At 46.9% G+C, this 27,680-nt stretch overlaps 1 protein-coding gene across 1 annotated transcript in view; it reads right to left on the minus strand.

Moving 5' to 3' along the window:
- LOC126190930 (solute carrier family 52, riboflavin transporter, member 3-A-like) overlaps positions 1 to 27,680 on the minus strand; it is a 105,950-nt gene that overhangs the window by 32,710 nt on the left and 45,560 nt on the right. Inside the window, exon 2 of the mRNA XM_049931569.1 lies at positions 18,224 to 19,433. Within this exon, the coding sequence (XP_049787526.1) occupies positions 18,224 to 19,433 (1,210 nt within the window). The remainder of the gene's footprint in view (positions 1 to 18,223; positions 19,434 to 27,680) is intronic.

Raw genomic sequence — 27,680 nt, forward strand, 5'->3', positions numbered from 1 at the left:
AAACGACAGGAAGAAGATGCTGTGATATGCAAATGATTAGCTTTTCAGAGCATTCACGCAAGGCTGGCGCCGATGGCGACACCTACAACGTGCTGACACGAGGAAAGTTTCCAAGCGATTTCTCATACACAAACAGCAGTTGACCGGCGTTGCCTGGTGAAGCGTTGTTGGGATGCCTCGTAAAAGGAGGAGAAGTGCGTACCTTCACGTTTCTGACTTTGATAAAGGTCGGCTTGTACTCTATCGCGATTGCGGTTTATCGTATCGCGACATTGCTGCTCGCATTGGTCGAGATCCAATGACTGTCAGCAGAATATGGAATCGGTGGGTTCAGGGGGGCAGTACGGAACGCCGTGCTGGATCCCAACGGCCTCGTATCACTACCAGTCGAGATGACAGGAATCTTGTCCGCATTGCTGTAACGGATCGTGCAGCCACGTCTCGATCCCTCAGTCAACAGATGGGGACGTTTGCAAGACAACAACCATCTGCACGAACAGTTCGACGACGTTTGCAGCAGCATGGACTATCAGCTCGGAGACCAGGGCTGCGGTTACCCTTGACGCTGCATCACAGACAGGAGCATCTGCGATGGTGTACTCAACAACGAACCTGGGTGCACGAATGGCTAAATGTCATTTTTTCGGATGAACCCAGGTTCTGTTTACAGCATCATGATGGTCGCATTCGTGTATGGTGACATCGCGGTGAACGCACATTGGAAGCGTGTATTCGTCATCGCCACACTGGCGTATCACCCGGCGTGATGGTATGCGGTGCCACTGACGGCACTTTGAACAGTGGACGTTACATTTCAGATATGTTACGACCCGTGGCTCTACCCTTCATTCGATCCATGCGAAACCCTACATTTTAGCAGGATAATGCACGACCGCATGTTGCAGATCCTGTACGGGCCTTTCTGGATACAGAAAATGTTCGACTGCTGCCCTGGCCAGCACATTCTCCAGATCTCTCACCAATTGCAAACGTCTGGTCAATGGTGGCCGAGCAACTGGCTCGTCACAATACGCCAGTCACTACTCTTGATGAGCTGTTGTATCGTGTTGAAGCAACATGGGCAGCTGTATCTGTACACGCCATCCAACCTCTGTTTGACTCAATGCCCGGGCGTATCGAGGCCGTTATTACGGCCAGAGGCGGTTGTTCTGGGTACTGATTTCTCAGGATCTATGCACCCAAATTGCGTGAAAGTGTAATCACATGTCAGTTCTAATATAATATATTTGTCCAATGAATACACGTTTATCATCTGCATTTCTTCTTGGTGCAGCAATTTGCCAGTGGTGTATGTACATCAAATGGTTCTACTAAGGAATTGGTCAATGTAATAGGAGTAGTTGGCCTTTAAGAAACCATTCGGGCTCCTCTTGAAATGAAATTTATTATCAGCGACACTTTTAATGGTTGCTGGCAGATTACTGAAAATGTGTTTCCCTGAATAATCGACATTTTTTTTGGATAAAAATAAGTGACTTAAATACACGTTATTTCTCATAAACTTAATTAAGAAGTAAATATATTGGCAAACATAGTTACTACCCCCAGTTCCTGCACAGGCCTCTGAAGGATGTCCTTGACTTCAAACCGCAAATAATTCGCATTCCACGCCTTTTGACTCGGAGAAATTTTGCCTGAATCGATGAGTTACCCCAAAAAATGATCCCGTGACGTTATGAAATGAAAGTAAGCGAAGTCTGCTTTTTTTAAATTTTTTACAGTAACTCTGTCTTACAAGATCCACAGTTGAAATGTTAGGCATACACACCAACTCATGGCCTTTGCTGCCCTGCTGTTATCTGAAAATTCGCTGTAGTAGGTTCTTCCTCGATCGTAAATCTCGAGTAGGGATCATGAGACCATGATAAGATGGATTAACGTGCGTAATGAGGCAGACATATTTGCTCCGCTTCATATCTGAATACAACAGGACAGCAAGAAGTTAATATTCGTCTAATGCACGATTTAACAACCAGCGTATACTGGCTTGCGGAGTGTGTATGTACTTGTATAGAGTAGAGATGGAATAAATTCGTTCATGGTCAGGACTAGTTCACTAGTGGCCGGTTCTCTTTCGGACACACTCATGCTTCCTTGTTCACCATAACTTTATTTTTGGAATTGCTTTGTTCTGCGTTAGCAAACTAATGCCAAATCACTGATCTGCAAACCCGATCACTATGTAGCAAACATCAGAAGGCAGGTCATTCCCATGTACCCCTTATCATTTAAATATCTTATATACATCAAAGTCAAGTAGTGTCAGAAAGTTTAGAAATTCCAACTAAAATTGTTGGTGACTCGAACAAGGGAGACAGATTAGCATGGACTCCAGGTTGTTCGCCTACTCTGACTCAAAAGCTGCAAATTGAAAATGGTATAGGGAACTGTTTTGATAAATTCATTTGATTCCATTTCAGAATGTAATTGTTTTAGCAACTAGTCGAAGTTATAGATACAGTAACTGATATATTACCATTGATAAACGTTACTTGTAAACGCTAAAGTGGAGTTTTATGGGCACTGTGATTTCGAAATCGTGCGCCAGTATGTGTAGAAAACAAGTTCTAGCGAATCGAAAATTCTTGTTAATGTTAACATATAATTACAACAAAGCTATAAATTACCGGTCGTAGATGCTGGACAGCGTTCACGAAGAACTAAGTCTCGAAATTCATTGAAGGGTTTGAAACTGGACGAAAATGGGTGAACACAATGAACGAAAGGAACTACAACTGAAGGAAGAACGGTGGAAATGGAACGAGGAACAAGTGAGCAACGAAGGAGGACGAGACGGTTTGAACGAAACCGAGATGGGAAGGAGGAACTGCAAACTGGACCTATGGACGAGACTGAAGCTACCAGAATACACTGTCAGTTGGGAATGAGGTCTGGTGGAAATTGAATGAGGAACGAGACTGAGACGGGAATAAGGAATGGCGGAATTGGAACTGGGAATAATGCCAAGGTAGGAATGAGGAGCAGCAGAACAGCAACTAAGAATGAGACTGAGGTTATCAGGATCAGCAATTGACTGGGAACGAGAAACGGCGGAACTGAAACGAGGAAAGAGACCAAGACGGGAATGAGGAACGGTGGAAATGGAACTAGGAGTGAGACCAAGGCTACCCGAATCCGGAGATTGTAGGCAACAAGGAACAGTAGAAGTGGAATGAGGAACAAGACTGAGTGGCATCGAGGAATGGTGAAACTGGAGGTGGGAACGAGGAACAGCAGAAGTGGGACGAGGAACGGGACTAAGGCCGAATGAGACTAACCTGAAGGGAATGGTGAACGACTGTTCCTCAGAAGTCGTTCCTCAGTCCTACCAAACAGTTTAGTGAACGGTTAATTTCGACCTGTTCCCATCTCGAGAACGAAGCTCCATCTCTAGTACAGATGCACTGCTGTCTAATTTCCTGTATTTCATTATGCATGAATATGGGGCTTACAGCTGTATAAGGCCGTAATGCAAGATTTAAAATTAACTTACAAACGTCTTTTTAAAACGAAACACAACGCAATCACCTTTGGAAACAAACAAGTGCTATCTTAGGTTATTTTATTTCGTTTTCATACAGTATATTATACATAAAAGACCGATGTTAAATGCATAATTTATAGCAATTTCTAAATGGTTTCGCCTATTATTTCGACACCGATAACGAGATCACATATAAATCTTAACTGACCCCTATTCTTGCAGCCAGTTTCATCGCAACACATGATTGGTTTTGGCAGTCCATTTCCTGGTAGTGCATGCCTTCGCTTGGTTTCTACCAGTGCTGTTGTATTAGTACTGACATTCTGTATACGACATGAAAGACGTTATTAGAAAGCGCTAGCTAAAGCTATTCTGAAATTGACGAATAGTTACTTGAAGAGGTAGGATTAAGGAATATAGACGTTCCCGGGCTTCAACATGTAATTCTTCTAAGTGCAACCTACATGAAGTTAGTTGACAATGGAACTTACAAGCGAATCGTGACAAGAATTAATGGCTTACCTAATTTTTTTTTTTTTGTTCCATTCCAGTGGAAAGGTCAGTTAAGTTCCCATTAACCATCCCGAATTAGGATTGTGTTCTGTAAGAGTGTTTAACGTCCCCTTTCAAGAACCACCGACTGTATTTAACAATCTTTGGAATCACATGGCACAATAGACCAAATACAAGAAGAGAAGTGAAACAAAAAAGTCAAATGGTTCAAATGGCTCTAAGAACTATGGGACTTAACATCTGAGGCCCCCTAGAACGTAGAACTACTTCAACCGAACTAACCTAAGGACATCGCACACATCTATGCCCGAGACAGAATTCGAACCTGCGACCGTAGCAGTCGCGCGGTTCCGGACTGAAGTGCCTAGAACCGCTCGGCCACAGCGGCATGCTGAAGTGAAACATTTCAGCGTAAATAATGATGTAAGATGTATTAAGGTGGAATATTCCTTCATACTTAATCAATACCGCAAAATTGTGCATAGTTATGTTTAACAAATAACACAGAATGTGTGTTAACTGCTGTTCGAGGAACTGTCTCAACACTAGCTGTCCTCTAGTTGAAAAACCACGGAAAGAACATAACCCACCCTTCTGTTAGTGAAAACTGGTGACAGCAGACAGAACTATTTACACCATCATGGTTGTGGCTGCAGCACCTACATCTGTACACACGTCGAACCTTCCCAGTGACATAACATCCGGACCTAAAACATAAGAAATTAATTTAACCTTTAATCGTGATTTTCCGCGCCTTACAGACGACAAGACAGAAAGAGGTCACGTAATACAATAAACAACGGTGCTCGTGTTCCCTCTAAAATCGTACCGTAAAAGAGGCCCCACAACCTTGCATCTCTAGAATACGGACTAATAGATAGTGTCAGGGGACGAGATTTTCCAGATGTTTCGTAGCCAAAGTTTTTGAAAATAATTTAATCATTTCGTTGAGTGACGGTGAAATCTCATACTAGTTTTGAATATAAATGAATAAGCTTTATCCAGAAAAACCGTCCAGAACTTAAAAGTTTAATTATTATGTAAGAAGATTTATTACGGAACAAGTCTTGTTTCCATTATTTGCCTGAGGCATTCCGCATGGGCTCCGTATCGTTCCTAGAGCGTTAAAGCTGTACTTGGCGCCATGACGTGCACAGTGATCGGAGGCGGCAAAAAATCTCCTGCGTGAACCATGGAGTCAACGAATACCAACGACCAGAAGATTATAACAATCATGTAAATATTGATGAAATGTTACTCTTGCTTTCCTCGCAAGTTTGGAGTTTGTTCTAAATGAGTAGTACCTAGATGATAAACCTCAAATGACATTTTGTAATTAAGAGTACAATAAAGGTCTTCCTATAAATCAGAATTGATGAGTCCTGGTTCTGGTAGGAGATGAGCTGTTCTACGGACATAAGAAGAATTACCAAGCTGAAGAACAGCCAATAGTAATTTATACACTAACTGAACCCTCGCAGCAGCCACAACACATGGCTAAGAACAGCCCATCACACGCTCATACAGTAATTCATCAAGAAACTCCCGAAACGAATTGTCAGAAGACGCCTGAACTTATAGATCAGTACACTAAGGTAGCAGGATATAATAAACAAAAGCAGGTGACATCTAAGTGGACTACTCGTAAGCAAACAATTGGAACTTAAAAAATAGTTTTCGAAAACCAATAAGCCTGGCCGTCATAATACGAAAGAAAGCGCTTCTTTTCACACGGATAGTCAATCTTCCAAATCGATGGGCGCAATAGACTATCGTGAATATGACAAAACAGAGCGAGTTGACGCAATGGACGCGTCTATAGGAATACTCTAGTTCAAAACCTCGTTCAGCTATCCAGATTAACGTTTTCCGTAGTCTGCCGGAGTCGCCCAAGGCAAATGCTTCGTAAACGACACTGCCGAATTCCTTCGCCATCCTTCACCAGTTCGAGCTTGTCTTCTGTCGCTAATGACCTCGTCATCGACGGGAAGTTGAACCCTAACGTTCCTTCTTAAAATGAAAGCACCATTTTGCGGCAGGAGATACGGAAAAATTATAGTGCGTGTTCATAATGCAACCCTATAAACGGGATACACGAAAAGGTTGTAGAGTATCAAATAAAATGCAAACTACGAGGGCAGTTCAATACGTAATGCAACACATTTTTTTTCCCGGCCAATTTTGGTTGAAAAAACCGGAAATTTCTTGTGGAATATTTTCAAACATTCCCGCTTCGTCTCGTATAGTTTCATTGACTTCCGACAGGTGGCAGCGCTGTACGGAGCTGTTAAAATGGCGTCTGTAACGGATGTGCGTTGCAAACAACGGGCAGTGATCGAGTTTCTTTTGGCGGAAAACCAGGGCATCTCAGATATTCATAGGCGCTTGCAGAATGTCTACGGTGATCTGGCAGTGATCTGGCAGTGGACAAAAGCACGGTGAGTCGTTGGGCAAAGCGTGTGTCATCATCGCCGCAAGGTCAAGCAAGACTGTCTGATCTCCCGCGTGCGGGCCGGCCGTGCACAGCTGTGACTCCTGTAATGGCGGAGCGTGCGAACACACTCGTTCGAGATGATCGACGGATAACCATCAAACAACTCAGTGCTCAACTTGACATCTCTGTTGGTAGTGCTGTCACAATTGTTCACCAGTTGGGATATTCACAGGTTTGTTCCCGCTGGGTCCCTCGTTGTCTAACCGAACACCATAAAGAGCAAAGGAGAACCATCTGTGCGGAATTGCTTGCTCGTCATGTGGCTGAGGGTGACAATTTCTTGTCAAAGATTGTTACAGGCGATGAAACATGGGTTCATCACTTCGAACCTGAAACAAAACGGCAATCAATGGAGTGGCGCCACACCCACTCCCCTACCAAGAAAAAGTTTAAAGCCATACCCTCAGCCGGTAAAGTCATGGTTACAGTCTTCTGGGACGCTGAAGGAGTTATTCTGTTCGATGTCCTTCCCCATGGTCAAACGATCAACTCTGGAGTGTATTGTGCTACTCTTCAGAAATTGAAGAAACGACTTCAGCGTGTTCGTAGGCACAAAAATCTGAACGAACTTCTCCTTCTTCATGACAACGCAAGACCTCACACAAGTCTTCGCACCCGAGAGGAGCTCACAAAACTTCAGTGGACTGTTGTTCTTCATGCACCCTACAGCCCCGATCTCGCACCGTCGGATTTCCATATGTTTGGCCCAATGAAGGACGCAATCCGTGGGAGGCACTACGCGGATGGTGAAGACGTTACTGATGCAGTACGACGTTGGCTCCGACATCGACCAGTGGAATGGTACCGTGTAGGCATACAGGCCCTCATTTCAAGGTGGCGTAAGGCCGTAGCATTGAATGGAGATTACGTTGAAAAATAGTGTTGTGTAGCTAAAAGATTGGGGAATAACCTGGTGTATTTCAATGCTGAATAAAACAACCCCTGTTTCAGAAAAAAATGTGTTGCATTACTTATTGAACTGCCCTCGTAGCAATAGTACAATGTTGTTGCTCTTTTTCTTGTGCCTTTGTCCCGCGTCGGTGCAAGGTCGGCACGGTTAACGGATTCGGCATGGCTAGTTCAAGGTGTGGTCGGATGCCCTTCCTGTCTCAACCCTGTACCCAGAGGGATGGAATTTGTGTACCCGAAATGTCTGCATGTAGTATTATTCATGTGAAAGTGAGAGAAATTTTTCGAAATGATTGTGTATCGTGTAACTGGGGCTGGACTTAGTGGTACCAATGGAAAACCGTCTAAAAACCACATCCAAGCTGCCCAGCACACCGACCCTCGTTAATCCGTTGGGCGGTTTCGATCTGGGGCTAGCACACCTACGCGCCCTGGAAGCTGCGCTTTAACATGAATGCCGGCCGGAGTGGCCGAGCGGTTCTAGGCGCTACAGTCTGGAACCGCGCGACCGCTACGGTCGCAGGTTCGAGTCCTGCCTCGGGCATGGGTGTGTGTGATGTCTTTAGGTTAGTTAGGTTTAAGTAGTTCTAAGTTGTAGGGGACTGATGACCTCAGAGGTTAAGTCCCATAGTGCTCAGAGCCATTTGAACCTTTTAACACGCATCGCTCTCCAGGGCGGATAGACTAGCAATAGTACAGTATAAAAGAAAACATTTCTGAAAAAAGAGAAGTACGGTAATATCTAACACGAATTGAAATGTTAGGAAGTCTTGTCTGAAAGTATATGTCTGGAGTGTAGCTTTATATGGAAATGAAATGTTGACGATAAGCACTGCAGACGAGAATACAAGCTTTTGAAATTTGATGCTACTTGATAATGCTGACGATCAGCAAGGATAACTAAAGAAGAGGCACTGCATTAAACTGGAGAGAAATAAAATTTATGGTATAGATTAACTAAAAGAATGCGTAAGTTGTTGGACACCTCCTGAAATGTCAGGAAATAGTTAATTTAGTAATGGAGTGGCAGTGGCATGTTGGGGGTTACAAAAATAGAGTGAGACTAAGTCTTGATTACTTTAAGCAGATTCAGGTGAATTTACGTTAGAGCAGTTTTGAAGAGATGAAGAGACTTGCCCAGTAGAGATTAGCGTGCAGAGTGCATCATATCAGTTTTGAACTGAAGATGACAACAACAATAACTTCACCAGGCTATAGATCGTACAGTGTAAGAAAGTATTTTGTACTCCAGACGTTGCTATGTTTCACGAAATAATAACTACTCGAATTTTTAATATAGTTGGTTATGAAGAATGGAAAACAAAAGAGCCAAGGGAGGCACAGTCATCCCCCTTAAAGAAGGACCCCAATTACCCATGAAAAACGTATTGCCGTGTGGCAGAAGTATAACACTACGTCTTCAAAATATCGTTTCCTGCAGCTGAGGTAATCCTCTACGACTGCGTTACAGAAGCTGTATGTGAAGCTGCAGTTTAAAAAAAAATGTGTCATCCAGTTCGTAAGAGAGAAATCCATTCACAGAATACCATTTCAGGTCCGATCAACTAAAGCCTAATTATCAAAATTCAACGTTTCAAAGTAAAATTACTATCTTAAAGCGGCCTGCCAGCCCTGCGTTCTTCAAAGTTTTGCGCCGGCCGTAGCGCTCCATTCAGTCCACTAAGCCGGAATCAACGACTGGCGCCGCGCAGCTTTCATGCTACGTAGCTAAGACCGCGGGCCATGCAACACTATCTGCTGGTGGGCCCTCGTGGGGATGTTTCGTCCTCTTTGTGTACACAACGGCAGTATTACACTTATAAAACTATTATACATAACATTTGAAATAGGAAATTATAAAAGAAAAAGTCAACAGAAACGTAACTCAAATCAATATTATATGAAAGTCTATGCCGAAATCGAACGGCCACTTAATCTACTGCTGGACAGCTATTTAACGCCGGAATTCTTCCTGAAGACAATATCACTCTTTATGAATTCAGTTATAACGGAAAAAATTACAAATTAGGAAAACAAAACTTTTTTCAGAATGCTATTTTAAAATTAGTTCCCGGGCATTAATGAGCTCTCGATTCTTTTCTGTGCTTCTTTTTGTGATCTAATACGAGTTGAGCTCAAAAAGATATGTCATAAATTGTGGAAAAATAACAGATTTCTACTGCGATTCACAGAACTATTAGCACTGTTCTATTATCTAAGAAATCAAATTCTCGAGGTTTACAGGACTGTGTAAATATAACAATTTTAAACGCAGACTTTAAATTCCCGACGCGACTCATGAACAGCAAAAAACTGGTTCAAATGGCTCTGAGCACTATGGGACTTAACATCTGAGGTCATCAGTCCCCTAGAACTTAGAACTACTTAAACCAAACTAACCTACTAACATCACACACATCCATGCCCGAGGCAGGATTCGAACCTGCGACCGTAGAGGTTGCATGGTTCCAGACTGAAGCGCCTGGAACCGCTCGGTCACTGCGGCCGGCCCATGAACAACATGATACACTCTGAACTCTCTAAATAAATCGGTTCTTATCAACCAGTTACCGTAAATTGGTTAGCCATTTTTTGCTGGACACATCCACGGAATATAGTAACGTAGTCAGTTTAACATGGTTATCAAAATGATAATTTGTCTTAGACTTCCTTGACTTTGATAAGGCTTTTGAGACCATTATTCATCGGTATTTAGTTAACAAGTTGAATAAAATGGAGTTAAATCTCCATTTTATGCGCCTGATTCGAAACTGTTTTTCCGACGCTCACTTCAGTTTTAACATCAACGGACAGCTGTCGGTTCCAGAGCCACTCGAGAAAGGCGTTCGTCAGAGCTGTCCAGTGTCCACAACGCTGTGTGATCTTGTTGTAGAAGCTCTTAATCTGTTGGCCGGAGAGAAACTCAAGCTGCATGGAACAAGTCAGAGACAATGAGAAAGTTGTCACACAATGACATTGGAACGAAAACCCTAAGCACCATTTTATGTCCGAGTGGGATGGATAGGCACACAGCGCATGTTTTCATCTGAAGGTGTGCAACATAGAGACATTATGAAATGAAGACTAGACAGAATATGAAGTTCTTCGGATTTCAGCAAACGACACATTTATCTGTATTATGCAAGGACGATTTTAGAGAGGAACATTATGGCAAATGTGCGTACTTCTTTCAGTGTAAAAAAAGAACGTGTTAAACAACTGCAGCAGAAGTTTCTAACAAATAATTAGATTGGAGAACAAAGAATGTCAACTGGTGAATCAAATGTAAGGATGCATCCAGAGAAAATGTTGCAGAATGCTAAGGAGGAATTGTACTCGTAGTGTGAACACTTCACTGCTAGGCCAAGTGTAAGGTACCTCACCGACTGCTCAGAGATTGCTCAGTACTTTCATTCTCACTGCAATAACTATCAGTTGGAGCCTTTGTCGGTAGGTGCGTGCTCAGCAGGTCGGCGCAGTCCAGCCACCATCTTCATGCAGGTTCCGCAGCATCACTGCTCGAGTTACTTGACGCTTCCTACGGACCTGTCAGAACTTGATGACGACATACGCTACATCAGTCCAGTAAAAGTCTGTCTCGCAATATTTCATCTGTCACTGGGCACCAAATAACTTCTAGGAAAGTTGCCGTAAGAATTTCATTTAAATACTAGAGATGTTGCTGATGTTGTGGTCTTAGCCCAAAGACTGGTTTGATGCAGCTCTTCATGCTACTCTATCCTGTGCAAGCCTCTTCTCTGAGTAACTACTGCAGCCTACATCCTTCTGAGTTTGCTTAGTATATTCATCTCTTGGCCTCCCTCTACGATTTTTACCCTCCACGCTTCCCTCCAATAATAAACTGGTAATCCCTTGATGCCTCAGAACGTGTCCTTTCAAACGATCCCCTCTTCTAGTCGAGCTGTGCAACAAATTCATCTTCTCTCCAATTCTATTCAGTACCTCCTCATTAGCTACGTGACCTACCTATCTAATCTTCAGCACTCTTCTGTAGCACCACATTTCTCTCCATGTCACTTCCATACAAGGTTACATTCCCACACAAACACTTAAATCCATATTCGATGTTAACAAATTTCTATTATTCAGAAACTCTTTTCTTGCCATGGCCAGTCTACATTTTATATCCTCTCTACTTCAACCATCATCAGTTATTTTGCTCTCCAAATAGCAAAATACATTTACTACTTTAAGTGTCTCATTTCCTAATGTAATTCCATCAGCATCACCTAATTTAATTCGACTACACTCCATTATCCTTGTTTTGTTTTTGTTGATGTTCGTCTTATATCCTCGTTTCAAGACACTGTCCATTCTGTTAAAATGCTTTTCCAAGTCATTTGCTGCCTCTCACAGAACTACATTGTCATTGATAAACGTCAAGGTTTTTATTTCTCTCCCTGGATTTTAATTCCTACTCCAAATTTTTCTTTTCTTTTCTTACCATTACTGCTTGCTCAATATACAGATTGAAGGACATCGGGGAGAGGCTACAACCCTGTCTCACTCCCTTTCCAACCACCGCTTCCCTTTCGTGCCGCCGGCCGAAGTGGCCGTGCGGTTAAAGGCACTGCAGTCTGGAACCGCAAGGCCGCTACGGTCGCAGGTTCGAATCCTGCCTCGGGCATGGATGTTTGTGATGTCCTTAGGTTAGTTAGGTTTAACTAGTTCTAAGTTCTAGGGGACTAATGACCTTAGCAATTGAGTCCCATAGTGCTCAGAGCCATTTGAACCAACCCTTTCGTGCCTTTCGACTCTTATACCTGCCATCTGGTTTCTGTACAAATTGTAAATAGCCTTTCGCTCCCTGCCATCTTCATATTTTGACAGAGAGTATTCCAGTCAAAATTTGGTTATAGTGGGACGCGAACCACCAACACTTCAAGAAAAAAATGGCTCTGAGCACTATGGGACTTAACATCTATGGTCATCAGTCCCCTAGAACTTAGAACTACTTAAACCTAACTAACCTAAGGACATCACACAACACCCAGCCATCACGAGGCAGAGAAAATCCCTGACCCCGCCGGGAATCGAACCCGGGAAACCAGGCGTGGGAAGCGAGAACGCTACCGCACGACCACGAGATGCGGATCAACACTTCAAGACCTCCCTATTAGTCTGTTACGCTATTCACTGCGCTACCGCGGGTATTATTGTTATTAATTGTGGGTGTTGGACAGGCATTAACTGCGTCAGAATAGATTTATAAAGTGTTACTACAATCAGCCTAGTTGTGGTCTAAAAAAAATTAAAATACAGAAAATTGATTTTTTAGGCTTAAAATGTTCTCTGGGCTGTCTGCGTTCATCCCTTGTTCACCAGAAAATCTGTCATCGACTACAAGGCGATTTGCGTAAAAGTGTCTCCGAAGAGCATTTACAACGGGAAAAAGATAGTCGACATCGCGTCTAGTATGGCAGCACGCTATTTCAACGACCGCCTCACACGCATCATGGAAATTATGAACGTGCTTGCACTTGAGACTGGACCAGCCTGTTACAACTTCAGCACAAAAGCGGACAAAAAGCGTATCGAGCGAGCAGCGCAGCGGATGCCATAGGCTGCCAAAGAGGCCCGCAGGACCACCGTGGTTCAAATGGTTCAAATGGCTGTGAGCACTATGGGACTCAACATCTTAGGTCATGAGTCCCCTAGAACTTAGAACTACTTAAACCTAACTAACCTAAGGACATCACACACACCCATGCGGACCACCATGGCCACAAAGAAGATTGAGAAGGACCTCGTCTTGGATCTGGAAGGGCTGCTGTATGGTCCATGGACGCTGAGTAGAGGTATGTTTAACCCACCTACAAAAAATTTAACCCAAAACTTTAAACGCGTTTTTCTAGAATTCGCATTTTTCAAATTGGCTGGAAACATAACGTGAGAAGGTACACACGATTTTGATCGAAATCTGATGCTAGAATTGTAAATTAAGTTCCCATGATTTAAAAGCCTATTTACAATGCACGCCCTTGTTTATTGCTTGCGAGTAGAAAATGGAATTGGTTTCAACACGTCACCATTTCGTTAGAATTTACTATTTCTCAATTATCCTACGTACGCTGATAAAAAATATATTGTAAATGATTTATACAAAATTATTTTGTTACATGTACAACAGAGGCGCTACGGGAATTCCCGTCGAAGACTGATGTTCCGGCTGCAGGGGGTCCTTCCACTTGGTGCAGCGGCAACAGGGAGCGTCCGATGTGGACTTAAAAATGATTTCTTGAAGAAGTAAGTGTAAGGAATAAAACTATGACGACAAATTTAACATTACTTATTATTTTATTTGAAAAGAAATCACGGAAATCACCTATTATTCCTGAGTTCAAAGACGGCTACCCCCTTAGGTGACTGTGTTTGGTGGAGGAGCGCTACCAATACAAGAATTATGTCAGCACCAAATATAACAAATATTTGCAGATTTTGCTTAATACTCGACTTTCCCAAGACCATGGCTATGCCAGCCCTTGGGGACAAAACTCATTCATTCATTTTCCTTAAAATGGGAGCAAGATCTAGATTTTGCTTAATTTCATTTTGGTTTTACTTTCTCTTGTATGTACTACAAGGTTTAGTTATGTTTACAGGATTGTCTCATCCAAATCAGCTAGAAGCGGTTGTTTATGGTCCACGACTTATGCACTGGCGACAAGCAGTTGACTCAAGGCACAAAGGAATCACAGACATTGGGTGCAAGCAGGTATTGATTGGAATCAATTGTAAACGTTGAAAATTTGTGCCGGACCGGTAGTCGAACCCGGGTTTCCTGCTTACTAGGCAGGTGTTCTGACCACTTCTTTTAAATTTATTCTGTAGCGAGACTTTTTTCCATTTTGTTCGTTGTTGTTCGTTGCATTTGGTCGGGGCGGACATCACACGACAACCGTTCGAGTTCATCGTTGACCCCATCACACATTATTATTATTATTTTTTTTTTTTTTTTACGCTGAGCTACCCTGCAGGCATATAGTCCTCCGGACACAAAAGTTATTGTAACCGCACAGACTACCCTAGCACGTCTCCCATTAGATCCAAATCTTCAGCTTATCCACACACTGCTAATATAGTACTCCTTGCCGATTTTTATCATTACTCGCAGCATTTCGCTGATTCTCGTGAGTTCGAGCCTAATGTGCATCGGCACTGTAGAGATCATTGGCCGTCTCATACATATTTGGTGTCTGTTCTTCCGAAACCGTCTGAAAGAACAGACACCACATATACTAGACTTGCTCAGAAAGTAATGCACGGCATTTCTTTTCTTAGGCGATAGCAATGCTACGAATGCGAAACGTTACATATGTATTATATGAAGTCTCCCGAGTGAGTGCGCTAAGTTTGCCGGCCGTGATGGGCGAGCGGTTCTAGGCGCTACAGTCTGGAACCGCACGACCGCTACGGTCGCAGGTTCGAATCCTGCCTCGGGCATGGGTGTGTGTGATGTCCTTAGGTTAGTTAGGTTTAAATAGTTCTAAGTTCTAGGGGACTGATGACCTCAGAAGTTAAGTCCCATAGTGCTCAGAGCCATTTGAACCATTTTTTTCTGCGCTAAGTTTCCGTCACTTCCGACAGATTGCGTAGTTGCAAGACAGTTTCAAAAAGGCGTCTGTAGGTGATGTACGTTCCAAGCAACGTGCCATCATTGAATTTCTCACTGCAGAGAAAGAAACTGTGGGGAATATTCACAAACGCTCGTGCAAAGTCTATGGAGAATCTACTGTCGACAGAAGTATAGTAAGTCGCCGGGCACGGAGGGTGAGTTCATCAGAAGGCGTTCAGCGGGGCTCCACGATTTGCAGCGGTCTGGGAGACCGTCCACGGCTGTCACACCTGACCTAGCCCCCTCGGACTTCCATTTGTTTGGGTCATTAAAGGCTGCCATTTGTGGAAGACATTTTGAGGACGATGAGGAGGTAATTCACACAGTGAGGCACTGGCGGAGCCACCAGGAAAAGGGTTGGTACCGACAGGGCATACACGCCGTTGTTTCGCGCTGGAGAAAGGTCTTAGAACGGAATGAGCTTACGTGAAAAAATAGGGTGCATAGATAAAACACCATTCTTTAGTGTGTGTAATTCTCATTATGTTAAATAAAGAACTGTTGAAGAAAAAAATGCGGTGCATCACTTTCTGGGAAACTCTCGTAGAAGTAGTTGACTCTTTCGTATGGCGTTATTTCCAGCCAAAGAAGCCACTTTTGGGGAGGATGGAGGCCCGATAACAGAAGAAAAATGTAGCCGAGGTCACTAACCTGCTCCTGCGGTAGTGCTCAGCTCGGTGGTAGAACAGATAATATACACTCCTGGAAATTGAAATAAGAACACCGTGAATTCATTGTCCCAGGAAGGGGAAACTTTATTGACACATTCCTGGGGTCAGATACATCACATGATCACACTGACAGAACCACAGGCACATAGACACAGGCAACAGAGCATGCACAATGTTGGCACTAGTACAGTGTATATCGACCTTTGGCAGCAATGCAGGCTGCTATTCTCCCATGGAGACGATCGTAGAGATGCTGGATGTAGTCCTGTGGAACGGCTTGCCATGCCATTTCCACCTGGCGCCTCAGTTGGACCAGCGTTCGTGCTGGACGTGCAGACCGCGTGAGACGACGCTTCATCCAGTCCCAAGCATGCTCAATGGGGGACAGATCCGGAGATCTTGCAGGCCAGGGTAGTTGACTTACACCTTCTAGAGCACGTATGGTGGCACGGGATACATGCGGACGTGCATTGTCCTGTTGGAACAGCAAGTTCCCTTGCCGGTCTAGGAATGGTAGAACGATGGGTTCGATGACGGTTTGGATGTACCGTGCACTATTCAGTGTCCCCTCGACGATCACCAGTGGTGTACGGCCAGTGTAGGAGATCGCTCCCCACACCATGATGCCGGGTGTTGGCCCTGTGTGCCTCGGTCGTATGCAGTCCTGATTGTGGCGCTCACCTGCACGGCGCCAAACACGCATACGACCATCATTGGCACCAAGGCAGAAGCGACTCTCATCGCTGAAGACGACACGTCTCCTCTCGTCCCTCCATTCACGCCTGTCGTGACACCACTGGAGGCGGGCTGCACGATGTTGGGGCGTGAGCGGAAGACGGCCTAACGGTGTGCGGGACCGTAGCCCAGCTTCATGGAGACGGTTGCGAATGGTCCTCGCCGATACCCCAGGAGCAACAGTGTCCCTAATTTGCTGGGAAGTGGCGGTGCGGTCCCCTACGGCACTGCGTAGGATCCTACGGTCTTGGCGTGCATCCGTGCGTCGCTGCGGTCCGGTCCCAGGTCGACGGGCACGTGCACCTTCCGCCGACCACTGGCGACAACATCGATGTACTGTGGAGACCTCACGCCCCACGTGTTGAGCAATTCGGCGGTACGTCCACCCGGCCTCCCGCATGCCCACTATATGCCCTCGCTCAAAGTCCGTCAACTGCACATACGGTTCACGTCCACGCTGTCGCGGCATGCTACCAGTGTTAAAGACTGCGATGGAGCTCCGTATGCCACGGCAAACTGGCTGACACTGACGGCGGCGGTGCACAAATGCTGCGCAGCTAGCGCCATTCGACGGCCAACACCGCGGTTCCTGGTGTGTCCGCTGTGCCGTGCGTGTGATCATTGCTTGTACAGCCCTCTCGCAGTGTCCGGAGCAAGTATGGTGGGTCTGACACACCGGTGTCAATGTGTTCTTTTTTCCATTTCCAGGAGTGTATTTGGTGTTACGAGTAGAAGAATGATAAACATTAGATGGGTAGAAAGAACAACTAATGAAGGGGCACTAAACAGTATCTGGAAGTAGTAAATCATTAAGGTATCTGTTGACTAACAGAAGGTATCCGTTGACAGTACACAGCGTGAGGCATGAAGGAAATGAGATGGTCATGTGTAGAAGAGTTGGTGGGGAATGGGAGGGATAAAACCGTACAGTAAGATCAAGGGTTCACTAGAGAATGTAGATTCATATGCCAGAATGAGATTTTCACTCTGCAGTGGAATGTGCGCTGATATGAAAGTTCCTGGCAGATTAAAACTGTGTGCCAGACCGCGACTCGAACTCGGGACCTTTGCCTTTCGCGGGCAAGGGTCTACCAACTGAGCTACCCAAGCACGACTCACGCCCCGTCCTCACAGATTTACTTCTGCCGGTACCTCGTCTCCTACCGTCCAAAATTTACAGAAGCTCTCCTGCGAACCTTGCAGAACAGGTCCCGAGTTCGAGTCGCGGTCCGGCACACAGATTTAATCAGCCAGGAAGTTTTAGATTCATACGATTGTGCAAGAAGTGGAGAGGCTTGCGCACGGCAGATGAACGTATAATGCTGCAGCAAACAAGCCTTGGGACTGAAGACTACAACAATTCTAAAAGACTATTATGTTACTTAATCCGGATATCAACTTACAGTACGTCCGTTACACCAAGTTCATTGTCATGGACTGATTTTACGCCACACTTCCTGCTTGCCAGAAACGTTACCGTACTTTGTATTTCGTGACGTGCTTTCAGTACACTGCAAGATTATTAAACACTGGAACTTCCTGGCAGATTAAAACTGGGTACGGGACGGAGACTCTAACTCGAGAGCTTTGCCCTTCGCGGGCAAGTAGTCTACCATCAGAGTTACCCAAGCATGACTCACGACCCGTCCTCACAGCTTTAATGCTGCCAGTACCTCGTCTCCCACCTTCCAAACTCCACAGGAGTTATTGAACCCTGTTTATAGTGGTAGTGGCGCTGCGTTGTAGAGGCTAGTGCTTACCACGAGGAACTCTCCACCCGCGTGGCCGACCAAGGGCGGTGACGGGCTCATGAGCGCGGTGACAGCGATGTAGACGGTGAAGGCGGCGCTGACCACTGACAGCGCGGATATTGTCCTCACTGACGTCTTCGGCAGGAAGAACTGCAGGAAACACGCCAGAGGGTTCGCCATGGCGGACAGGCTGACCGCCAGGTGGTAGGCGACGTTCCCGTACGGCAGGCACGAGTAGGACTGGATGCTGGGGAACGCGCCGTTCCCGAAAGCCGCCACCAGCGACACCAGCACCATCAAGTAGACGTACGTGCGTCGTGGAAGTCGAGTCACTTCTTGCAAGTCTGACCGCTGGCTAGCTGCCGATCCGGCGCTGCCCTCTCCGCTGCCATCTTTAACGGACTTTTCCGCCTTCTGCTCTCTTTGCGATCTGACTCTCTCACCTTTGCACACTTTCAAATTATTTAGAAGCACGAAAGAAATTGTGCTAATGGCGAGGACTGCGAAAAGAATGAAGATAAAAACGGTAGTTGAGAAGTTCGGAGGAGGCGTATAGGGGGCGACTACCGTATAAGACTCGTCTGGGTTGGTGGCGTTCACCACAGTTTGGTTGACACAGGTCGGGTTGCCTCCGACACCTTGTATCAGGGCGAACACACTCGGCAAGAAACCACTGAGGCCCTCGCCGACGAAATAGGAGGTGAGGTACGTCTCTCTGTAGTTCCTCATGAAGGGCATGAAGAGCACAGAGCTGGTGCAGCCGACGAGCGCAATGAAGAACGTCAGCACCAGTAGAGACGTACTGCGCTTTTCACCTCCGATGTACGTCGTCTCCTGGTACAGCAGAGCCATGAGCAAGAGAGCAATGGTCCCCATTATCAGTAATCCGTAAATAATGAAACTGTCCCGCAGTTTGCCTGGGAGGAACTTCTGTGTCAAGCCGTATAGGATGGGCCCGATGTTGGCAATTTGTACGATGATGGAAATGAACGAGGGCAGGTTCCACCCTTCTGGCTGCGTCTGGACGAGCAGTGGTAACTGGACGTACATTCCGTTGATCGCCAGCCATGTTCCGATCCCGAAGAGAACAGCCAGGACGTCCACCAGTATTTTTCGGTCGGACAGTCCTTTGATGTGGAACTTCATGTTGATCTGGTGCTGAAAGGTACGTGGGACTGCAGGCAACAGAAGTGGAGTGCCTTCGTCGGTTTCAGGCAACCTGTGAAAGATGAAAAATTTCATTAAAATCTATAATCAGAGCCGGTTTAAGGCACAAGCGGCCGACTGGGGCGTCAAGCTGTGCTGAGAGGGGCGTCAGAGGCGATCAAGTACAAAACCTGTACGAAGGCTGTGGCGAAATCGGACAAGCGTGAAAGCATACGATAATGGAAGCAAACACATGTGGGTGTCCCCAAACGAGAAGTAATGTGTGGTTACGAGCCGCCACTGACTTCGGTATCAGATATTGTCCTAGTTACTATAAGTGTATCTGAAACGTAAAATTTTCCTTTACGTCCCCATTTTTTTTATCGTAGCGCCCATTCTTTTTGCTGGAAGTTCTCCACGAAATTCATTATCTTTTCTTTTCTTTTTTTGTGGTTTTAGGGCGCACAACTTCAACGGTCATTAGCGCCCAGACTACGTTAGGAATGCACCGCGAGTCACAAGTTTAAAACAGCAACGAAACGGAAAACACGATAAAAGACAGACTGAGGCATAGGATTAAAAAAAGAAGACAGCATAATCAAATGTCCTTAGAGAGGGTTGTCAAATTGATAAAATGAAGAACGCGAGCAGCTGCTCGTGGGTCATCCGCTAAAATGGCTTCTAGAGTACATGGCAGGCCAAGATCAAGACGCAGTGTGTTAAAATCCGGACAGGACGTTAAAATGTGGCGGACCGTCAGCAATTGCCCACATGGACAGAACGGCGCCGGCGCAGCCGTCAGCAGATGGCGATGGCTGAACCGGCAGTGTCCAATTCGTAACCGGGCCAAAACTACCTCCTCCCGCCGAGAAGGGCGTGAGGAGGACGTCCAAGCCACGGGAAGAGGTTTCAAGGCCCGAAGCTTGTTGTCTGTAATTGCAGCCCAATCGGCATGCCACAGCGATAAAATGCGCCGACAAATGACCCTGCTACAATCTGACGAAGGGACACAACAAGAAGCTGTCCGAGGCTGGAGGACCGCAGCCTTGGCCGCGGCATCTGCAGCTTCGTTCCCAGGGATACCGACATGGCCAGGAACCCAGAACCGACGTCCACCAGCTGCTGAAGAGAGCGTTGGATCCGGTGCACGAAAGGGTGAACCGGGTACGGATCACTGAGGCTCTGGATAGCGCTCAGGGAATCGGAGCAGATGACATATGCAGAATGTCGGTGGCGGCAGATGTAAAGAACAGCCTGGTAGAGGGCAAAGAGCTCAGCTGTGAAGACCGAACAATGGCCATGGAGGCGGTATTTGAAACTTTGTGCCCCGACAATAAAAGAACACCCGACCCCGTCATTGGTCTTAGAGCCATCTGTATAAATGAAGGTCATATTAATGAACTTCGAACGAAGTTCGACAAAACGGGAGTGGTAGACCGAACCGGGGGTAACCTCCTTTGGGAGCGAGCTGAGGTCGAGGTGAACGCGAACCTGAGCCTGGAGCCAAGGTGGCGTGTGGCTCTCGCCCACTCGAAAGGCTGCAGGGAGTGAAAAATTAAGGTGTTGAAGGAGGCGACGAAAGCGAACTCCAGGGGGTAGCAGGGCAGAGACATACAACCCGTATTGACGGTCGAGAGAGTCGTCAAAAAAGGAACGATAAGACGGGTGGTCGGGCATTGACAGTAGCCGACAGGCATACCGACAAGTTCATTATCTGATATTACACTGAAGCGCCAAAGAAACTGGTATAGGCGTGCGTGTTCAAATACAGAGATATGTAAACAGGCAGAATACGGCGCTGCGGTCGGCAACACCTGTACAGGACAAGTGTCCGGTGCAGTTGTTAGATCGGTTACTGCTGCTACAGTGGAAGGTTAACAGGGTTTAAGTGAGTTTGAACGTAGCGTTATAGTGGGCGCGCGAGCGATGGGACACAGTATCTCCAAGGCAGCGATGAAGTGGGGATTTTCCTGTACGACCGTTAACGAGAGTAGCATGAAAATCAGGAACCCGGTCAAACATCAAATCTCCGATATCGCTGCGGCCGGAAAAAAATCCTGCAAGGACTGGACCAACGACGACTGAAGAGAATCGTTCAACGTGACAGAAGTTCAAACCCTACCGCAAATTTCTGCACATGTCAATGTTGGGCCGTCAAAAAGTGTCAGCGTGCGAACTTTTCAATGAAGCATCATCTACACTCCTGGAAATGGAAAAAAGAACACATTGACACCGGTGTGTCAGACCCACCATACTTGCTCCGGACACTGCGAGAGGGCTGTACAAGCAATGATCACACGCACGGCACAGCGGACACACCAGGAACCGCGGTGTTGGCCGTCGAATGGCGCTAGCTGCGCAGCATTTGTGCACCGCCGCCGTCAGTGTCAGCCAGTTTGCCGTGGCATACGGAGCTCCATCGCAGTCTTTAACACTGGTAGCATGCCGCGACAGCGTGGACGTGAACCGTATGTGCAGTTGACGGACTTTGAGCGAGGGCGTATAGTAGGCATGCGGGAGGCCGGGTGGACGTACCGCCGAATTGCTCAACACGTGGGGCGTGAGGTCTCCACAGTACATCGATGTTGTCGCCAGTGGTCGGCGGAAGGTGCACGTGCCCGTCGACCTGGGACCGGACCGCAGCGACGCACGGATGCACGCCAAGACCGTAGGATCCTACGCAGTGCCGTAGGGGACCGCACCGCCACTTCCCAGCAAATTAGGGACACTGTTGCTCCTGGGGTATCGGCGAGGACCATTCGCAACCGTCTCCATGAAGCTGGGCTACGGTCCCGCACACCGTTAGGCCGTCTTCCGCTCACGCTCCAACATCGTGCAGCCCGCCTCCAGTGGTGTCGCGACAGGCGTGAATGGAGGGACGAATGGAGACGTGTCGTCTTCAGCGATGAGAGTCGCTTCTGCCTTGGTGCCAATGATGGTCGTATGCGTGTTTGGCGCCGTGCAGGTGAGCGCCACAATCAGGACTGCATACGACCGAGGCACAAAGGGCCAACACCCGGCATCATGGTGTGGGGAGCGATCTCCTACACTGGCCGTACACCACTGGTGATCGTCGAGGGGACACTGAATAGTGCACGGTACATCCAAACCGTCATCGAACCAATCGTTCTACCATTCCTAGACCGGCAAGGGAACTTGCTGTTCCAACAGGACAATGCACGTCCGCATGTATCCCGTGCCACCCAACGTGCTCTAGAAGGTGTAAGTCAACTACCCTGGCCAGCAAGATCTCCGGATCTGTCCCCCATTGAGCATGTTTGGGACTGGATGAAGCGTCGTCTCACGCGGTCTGCACGTCCAGCACGAACGCTGGTCCAACTGAGGCGCCAGGTGGAAATGGCATGGCAAGCCGTTCCACAGGACTACATCCAGCATCTCTACGATCGTCTCCATGGGAGAATAGCAGCCTGCATTGCTGCGAAAGGTGGATATACACTGTACTAGTGCCGACATTGTGCATGCTCTGTTGCCTGTGTCTATGTGCCTGTGGTTCTGTCAGTGTGATCATGTGATGTATCTGACCCCAGGAATGTGTCAATAAAGTTTCGCCTTCCTGGGACAATGAATTCACGGTGTTCTTATTTCAATATCCAGGAGTGTATATAGGCTTTCGGAGCCTAAGGCCCACTCGTTTACCATTGCTGACTACACGACACAAAGCTTTACGCCTTGTCTGGGCCCGTCAGCACCGACATTGGACTTTCGATGACTGGAAACACGTTGCCCGGTCGGATGAGTCTCGTTTCACATCGTATCGAGTAATTACATTACTTCATGGAGACAATCTCATGAATCCATGGACTCTGCATGTCATCAGGGGACTGTTCAAGCTGATGAAGGGCGTATAATGGTGTGGGGCGTGTGCAATTGGAGTGATAAGGAACCCCTGATACGTTTGGATACAACCCTGACAGCTGACACGTACCTAAGCATCCTGTCTGATCACCTGCATCCATTCATGTCCATTGTGCATTCCGACGGACATGGGCAATTCCAGCACGAGAATGCGATACCCTGCACGTCCAGAATTGCTACAGAATGGCTCCAGGAACACTCTTCTGAGTTTAAACACTTCCGCTGGCCACCAAAGTCGCCAGACATGAACATTATTGAGCATATCTGGAATGCTTTGTTACGTGGTGTTAAAAAAGATCTCCCCTGCCCCCGTACTCTTACGGATTTATTATGGACAGTCCTGCAGGATTAATGGTGTCAATTCCCTTGAGCACTACTTCAGACAGTCGAGTCCATGCCACGTCGTGTTGCGGCACTTCTGCATGCTCGCGGGAGCCGTTCACGATATTAGTCAGGTGTACCAGTTGCTTTGGCTCTGCAGTGCACAAAGCCATCACTAACATATTTTCCTCTCCCACATCAAATGACATGTAGATGACTAACGAGATCGCCCCACGCTGGGCGCCAAAATGTAATGAATCGAGAATTCTTAGCAATCTCTTGTATTAATTGACCTACTGGGTGGTGATGTGTGACTTCAATAAACAAGGAAACTCATACAGCAAAAGGTTATAAGATTAAGAGATTGATAAGTAAATGGAACCGATTGCTTAGATGAATAAAACATGAAATGACTGTATTTTCAGTAACTTTTACACACATTTAGAAAAATTACATATCTCAGGGCCGATTTCACTGTGCGTGGACACGACTGGCTATTAAGGGGAAGGGGGGTGGGGGAGGATGAATCATCTCACCATTCTTCATGGACGTTATCGTGTGGTGCTGTCGACGGCAGGTGCTCTGTCGGGACGGCGTGTCGACTCGTAGATGTGTGGCGCGAGTCGGCCGCTCTCCTCGGTGTGAAGTGAGGGCCCTGATGGTTCTCCATTGACAAAAAAAAATGGTTCAAATGGCTCCGAGCACTATGGGGCTTAACATCTCAGGTCATCAGTCCCCTAGAACTTAGAACTAACTAACCTAAGGACAGCACACACATCGATGCCCCAGGCAGGATTCGAACCTGCAACCGTAGTGGTCGCGTGGTTCCAAACTGAAGCGCCTAGAACCGCTCGGCTACACCGGCCGGCTCCATTGACAAGTCACCGTGTGTTGCCATAGCCAAAGTAGCGTTATCGTTGAGAGTTGGCAATACTCTCTTAGGATTTAAAGGTTGGCTACAGGGCGCATACACAAGCTCTGGAATCTAAGATATTGTTGTCGCGCTTCGCAGCGCACAGATTAATTAGTGGCAGTTTGGAAGCCAGTGTAGGAGCCCGCCTGCTGTGGGGCGCACGTGTGTTGGGCGAGAGGTCGTCGCCGAGCTGCCGTACTGCCGTGTCCGCCAGCAGCGACACAGGATTTGGCAGTGAGTTGATATTTTTTATAATTTGCAGCGCAATTATTAATTTAAAGAAAAGGGTTTTGTGTACGAGCATAGCAGCAGACGGTAATTTTGGTAAGGATAGCAGTTGAATTCTTAAGGGAAACCATTGTTAGGCTAATAGATTAAGTATTGATTTTTGTCATTGATTTCTTTTGTAATTGTCAGGGAATTGTTTCACTATCTATTTAATTGAGAAGTATTTCAGTCTGTCTCAAGAGTTTGATTAATTTGTAATATTGCTTTAATGCGACTGGAGGCAGATTTACATACGCAGCGATTGTTCAAAGAGCTTCTAGTGTTTTGTTAATTGAATGAGAAAGAATCGCTTTCAGAATATAGTTTTTGAAAAAAGGAATTACTTGTTTGGGTTATCATTTATCGAGTTTAGATTTGACCAAACCCTTTCTCTTGAATTATATGCAGTTATAGTAAGCAGCAGCAGCCGTAGCAACAGCAGGAGCCGCCATACAGACCATGCATTGCACTCAGCATGAATAATAGGTTTTTCTTTATGTTTTTGTTAAATAATGGAATGCAGCAGATCAAGCAGTGGCAGCAGAAAGACCAAGTAAGTTATCTGTTGCGCACAGGACCAATTAAAAAAAGTTTAGGCGTTCTCTGTAATAATAAAGTTAACAAGAGTACAAGCACGAGATTTTTCAGTAGAAAATACGAGATAAGAAGATAGAGCTTGCGACTTTCACCTGTCGACATGCCTGCCAGGATACGTTTTTTTTATGAGTCGTAGTTAGATATACACTCCTGGAAATGGAAAAAAGAACACATTGACACTGGTGTGTCAGACCCACCATACTTGCTCCGGACACTGCGAGAGGGCTGTACAAGCAATGATCACACGCACGGCACAGCGGACACACCAGGAACCGCGGTGTTGGCCGTCGAATGGCGCTAGCTGCGCAGCATTTGTGCACCGCCGCCGTCAGTGTCATCCAGTTTGCCGTGGCATACGGAGCTCCATCGCAGTCTTTAACACTGGTAGCATGCCGCGACAGCGTGGACGTGAACCGTATGTGCAGTTGACGGACTCTGAGCGAGGGCGTATAGTGGGCATGCGGGAGGCCGGGTGGACGTACCGCCGAATTGCTCAACACGTGGGGCGTGAGGTCTCCACAGTACATCGATGTTGTCGTCAGTGGTCGGCGGAAGGTGCACGTGCCCGTCGACCTGGGACCGGACCGCAGCGACGCACGGATGCACGCCAAGACCGTAGGATCCTACGCAGTGCCGTAGGGGACCGCACCGCCACTTCCCAGCAAATTAGGGACACTGTTGCTCCTGGGGTATCGGCGAGGACCATTCGCAACCGTCTCCATGAAGCTGGGCTACGGTCCCGCACACCGTTAGGCCGTCTTCCGCTCACGCTCCAACATCGTGCAGCCCGCCTCCAGTGGTGTCGCGACAGGCGTGAATGGAGGGACGAATGGAGACGTGTCGTCTTCAGCGATGAGAGTCGCTTCTGCCTTGGTGCCAATGATGGTCGTATGCGTGTTTGGCGCCGTGCAGGTGAGCGCCACAATCAGGACTGCATACGACCGAGGCACAAAGGGCCAACACCCGGCATCATGGTGTGGGGAGCGATCTCCTACACTGGCCGTACACCACTGGTGATCGTCGAGGGGACACTGAATAGTGCACGGTACATCCAAACCGTCATCGAACCAATCGTTCTACCATTCCTAGACCGGCAAGGGAACTTGCTGTTCCAACAGGACAATGCACGTCCGCATGTATCCCGTGCCACCCAACGTGCTCTAGAAGGTGTAAGTCAACTACCCTGGCCAGCAAGATCTCCGGATCTGTCCCCCATTGAGCATGTTTGGGACTGGATGAAGCGTCGTCTCACGCGGTCTGCACGTCCAGCACGAACGCTGGTCCAACTGAGGCGCCAGGTGGAAATGGCATGGCAAGCCGTTCCACAGGACTACATCCAGCATCTCTACGATCGTCTCCATGGGAGAATAGCAGCCTGCATTGCTGCGAAAGGTGGATATACACTGTACTAGTGCCGACATTGTGCATGCTCTGTTGCCTGTGTCTATGTGCCTGTGGTTCTGTCAGTGTGATCATGTGATGTATCTGACCCCAGGAATGTGTCAATAAAGTTTCGCCTTCCTGGGACAATGAATTCACGGTGTTCTTATTTCAATATCCAGGAGTGTATATAGGCTTTCGGAGCCTAAGGCCCACTCGTTTACCATTGCTGACTACACGACACAAAGCTTTACGCCTTGTCTGGGCCCGTCAGCACCGACATTGGACTTTCGATGACTGGAAACACGTTGCCCGGTCGGATGAGTCTCGTTTCACATCGTATCGAGTAATTACATTACTTCATGGAGACAATCTCATGAATCCATGGACTCTGCATGTCATCAGGGGACTGTTCAAGCTGATGAAGGGCGTATAATGGTGTGGGGCGTGTGCAATTGGAGTGATAAGGAACCCCTGATACGTTTGGATACAACCCTGACAGCTGACACGTACCTAAGCATCCTGTCTGATCACCTGCATCCATTCATGTCCATTGTGCATTCCGACGGACATGGGCAATTCCAGCACGAGAATGCGATACCCTGCACGTCCAGAATTGCTACAGAATGGCTCCAGGAACACTCTTCTGAGTTTAAACACTTCCGCTGGCCACCAAAGTCGCCAGACATGAACATTATTGAGCATATCTGGAATGCTTTGTTACGTGGTGTTAAAAAAGATCTCCCCTGCCCCCGTACTCTTACGGATTTATTATGGACAGTCCTGCAGGATTAATGGTGTCAATTCCCTTGAGCACTACTTCAGACAGTCGAGTCCATGCCACGTCGTGTTGCGGCACTTCTGCATGCTCGCGGGAGCCGTTCACGATATTAGTCAGGTGTACCAGTTGCTTTGGCTCTGCAGTGCACAAAGCCATCACTAACATATTTTCCTCTCCCACATCAA

Source organism: Schistocerca cancellata, chromosome 6 (assembly GCF_023864275.1).
Source record: "Schistocerca cancellata isolate TAMUIC-IGC-003103 chromosome 6, iqSchCanc2.1, whole genome shotgun sequence".
In the NCBI taxonomy this organism is placed as follows: domain Eukaryota; kingdom Metazoa; phylum Arthropoda; class Insecta; order Orthoptera; family Acrididae; genus Schistocerca; species Schistocerca cancellata.